This window comes from Silurus meridionalis, chromosome 18 (genome assembly GCF_014805685.1).
Source record: "Silurus meridionalis isolate SWU-2019-XX chromosome 18, ASM1480568v1, whole genome shotgun sequence".
Lineage (NCBI taxonomy): Eukaryota > Metazoa > Chordata > Actinopteri > Siluriformes > Siluridae > Silurus > Silurus meridionalis.
In genome coordinates, this window is record NC_060901.1 from 27,214,431 (window position 1) to 27,217,827 (window position 3,397).

General features: G+C 40.8%; 1 protein-coding gene across 1 annotated transcript; it reads left to right on the forward strand.

The window, feature by feature from the left end:
* The first annotated feature begins 225 nt into the window (after positions 1-225).
* LOC124401662 (trace amine-associated receptor 13c-like) lies at positions 226-1,218 on the forward strand. Its single transcript, XM_046874094.1, has one exon. It carries the CDS (start codon positions 226-228, stop codon positions 1,216-1,218), a length of 993 nt encoding a protein of 330 aa, XP_046730050.1.
* The last annotated feature ends 2,179 nt before the right edge of the window (positions 1,219-3,397 follow it).

The following is a 3,397-nucleotide window of genomic DNA, read 5'->3' on the forward strand; positions in this document are numbered from 1 at the left end:
TGAGGCAAGGGTGGAAAGCCAAGTCATCAGGATTCTCCTGCCAAGGCCTATTGTTCCAACAAGCTATGATGTAAGTACTGTCACTCAAATCTGGGAGGTGTGGTCAATTTCTAAACTATTAAAGCACCAGAACTGTTTAAACCAGAAGTCTTTTTTAAAGTAATATTGTTTTATATATTAGGTATTTCTTTTAACTTTTTTGAACTTTAGAGAAATGCTGTGTTCATGAACGTGACGGAGTTGAATCTTTCGGATCGCTGTGAGCATTTCTCCTGTCCAGAGAGATCTGTATCTCCTGCAGTTTATATCTCACTGTACGTGTGTTCAGCTGCTGTGGTTCTTCTAACTGTGTGTGGAAATCTGCTCGTCATCATCTCTGTTCTTCACTTCAAGCAGCTTCATACACCGACCAACATGCTCGTGCTCTCTCTGGCCGTGTCGGATTTCCTCGTCGTTGCTTTTGTAATACCACCAATGTTAATCCGATCACTACAGTCATGCTGGATTTTTGGGAGAATTTTCTGCATTGTTCTTTACTTGATTGCTGGTTTCCTTACAAGTTTATCCATCTATAATGTCGCTCTGATCTCTGTGGATCGCTATTTGGCGCTCTCACACCCCTTTTTCTACACAAACACCATCTCTGTGGGAGCAATGTGCATTTTAGTTTCTTCTAACTGGTGTGTGTGCATAGTGTATACTATAACATTATATAATTTTAGTGGAAACTTTACAACTTCTCTAATGTGTCCTGGGGAATGTTTTTACTTATTGACTAGTGTTGGGTCTGTAATTGATCTTGTATATTCATTTATATTTCCACTTTCTGTCATAATCATATTGTACAGTCGGGTTTTTCTGATCGCTAAGAAACACGCCACTGCTATCAGAGAGCTTAATAATCACACACGACCTCAAACACAGAAAATCACCTCCCACTCCATGAAATCTGAGAGAAAAGCAGCCAAAGTCCTCGGTATTTTAGTGTCCGTGTTTCTGGTGTGTTTACTTCCTTATTTTATTTATAGTATATTAGGTGACGTTATTGAACTACAGGCAGAAACCTTTCAAAATATCTTTATAGTGGTTTGTCTTAATTCCACCATTAATCCATTTATTTACGCTCTGTTTTATCCGTGGTTTAGGAGGTGCGTTAAATTCATTATAACTCTGCAAATATTCCAAACAGATTCAGCATTAATCAATGTTTTGTCCTGAATTTATATATGTTTTAAATAATTACAAATCAAATAATAGTTATCAGTAATTGGTATATTGTACAGGTAGACCACAACCTATGACGTAGATAGACATAAAGACGCACTGTAAATATTAAAAAAATTTTACATAGTACAAATAAAGTAAATAAAAAATTATATATATATATTGCCAGTGACAGTGACCGTCGTCAGACAAATGGTCATAGGTCGGGGTCTAACAGGAGTATGTTTCTTTTTTAAATAGAAATATTTGTTTTGCTAAACAAATAACACACATTGTAATAGATTGCTTTATTATACATAAAATGTTAGTGAGTATCGTAATCTGTACTTTAGTCAAATATAAAAGTAAAGAATAATCTGTAGTTTTATCACTTTAGGTTGTAAATGAATCTGAAGACAAACAGACTTAAAATAATAATTGTTAAATTTTTATTGCGATTGTGTTTTTTGTGTTTTGTTTGTTTTTAGCACAATTGATCTTAATAATAATGTAGACCATTTTTACAAATCAGAGTTTTAAATGTTACGCATGTTTTTCATTCTTAACATGTAATCTTTGCTGTACACATTTATGAGATAATAAAGAATTCTGAGTAAATAGTCCATCTTTAGGTCAGTGGTTAAGACTGGACTCTGATCACTGAGAAACAGTGTTTTTCTATAGTCTTTCTACATGAGTGTTACAAACAATAATAAGCTCAGGAAGCAATAGCAACCTGTCCAGACCCTCAGGAAGCAAAGCAAACCATAATGATTCTTCCTTGTTCAGGGGATGGTTTCGCAAGCAAGGTTCATATTCAAAATAACTTTCTAAAAAGAATTGGGTCGGGTTTAGCCAAGATGTTTGCATATATTTGGATTCTCTCCTATCTGGAATTGGATTCTGCTTGTATATGTTTGGATTTTTACACATAAATTCTGCAACTGGATTCTGGGTTTAGAACCCAGTTACAGAAAGGCTCAGCTGATATGGCATCCTATGGTTAGTGTCGTGGAAAGATTGCTCTTTATTTGCTTCATGATTAGCAAAGGTGCTTGACATCCAAAGCTATTCTTGGTCAAAAACAATGCTGACAACTGGAGGACCTCCTTACCTCCATCAGATAAAAAATGCTGACCATCCTTCCCAAAAAAATTATCCCAGTGGCTCATTAGGGCAGTGGTTCTTAAAGTGTGGGGTGCTTCCCTCTAGTGAGAAATAACGACAGGACAGGTGGGGCACAATGAACGTCAGGTTCCCTTTGAGGAACTCAAGCTGCATCCTAACACTTTGGGAATGTGGCTGCCTTTCCATCCTCTGAAATAATGTGTGCAATCAGTCAAAAATTGGAGGCAGGCTGTCACCAGCGGGGTGACGTCACAACCAGGAAGTATAAAACGCACATGAAGTAAAGCAAATTTGTGCCGCGCACTGTGCTCGCATGTCTATGCTCCCGGAGAGTTCTCTTTGAGGTGGGTGCCCCCACTCCTCGCAGTTCTTGTCCCACTCTCACTGAGGCCGTAGAGAAGCTGGATATAGCTTGGCCAGCTAATGAGCATAAAGCCCCTTCATTCAGTAAGCTCAACAAGCGCTTTTTACTCCCGGCGTCACAGCCTCCACGTCGGGGTCTGCCATTTTTCCCTGACCTGCACACCTGACGCAACTGCGTCCCTCACGGGGTGGGGAGTGGTCATGAAAGGTCTACGGGAAAGTCCCCATCTACTATGGCACATCAATCTGGCTTTGAAGAGTTTCCTCAGAGGCCATCATGTATTGATCTGCTCGGACAACACCTCGGTGGTCTCGTTTATTAACCACCAGGGTGGTCTGTGCTCACTCCCCCTGTCCAGATCCTCCTGTGGTCCCAGGGGAAGCTCCTTTCCCTGAGAGCAGCTTACATCCTAGGCCTGTTAAATAAAGCGGCGAACACCCTGTTGAGGCAGGGGGCCAGACCTGGGGAATGGCGCCTCCACCCTTATGTGGTGGAGCAGATCTGGGAGAAGTTTGGCTAAGCCCAAGTAGACTTTTTCACGTCTCTAGGGACGTCACACTGTCCCCTATGGTTTTACCTATATCCTTTAGCCCCACTGGGACAGGATGCCACGGCACAGGCCGGGCTGTCTGAGGTTTGCGGACTTGGTGGCCCTCCTCAAGCAGCCTCTATGGGAGATTCTCTCAATTCGGGGGCACAATA

What these genes read in the sequence shown, in the direction of transcription:
- LOC124401662 (XM_046874094.1), top strand. Translation starts at nt 226, where the DNA reads ATGAACGTGACGGAGTTGAATCTTTCGGATCGCTGTGAGCATTTCTCC.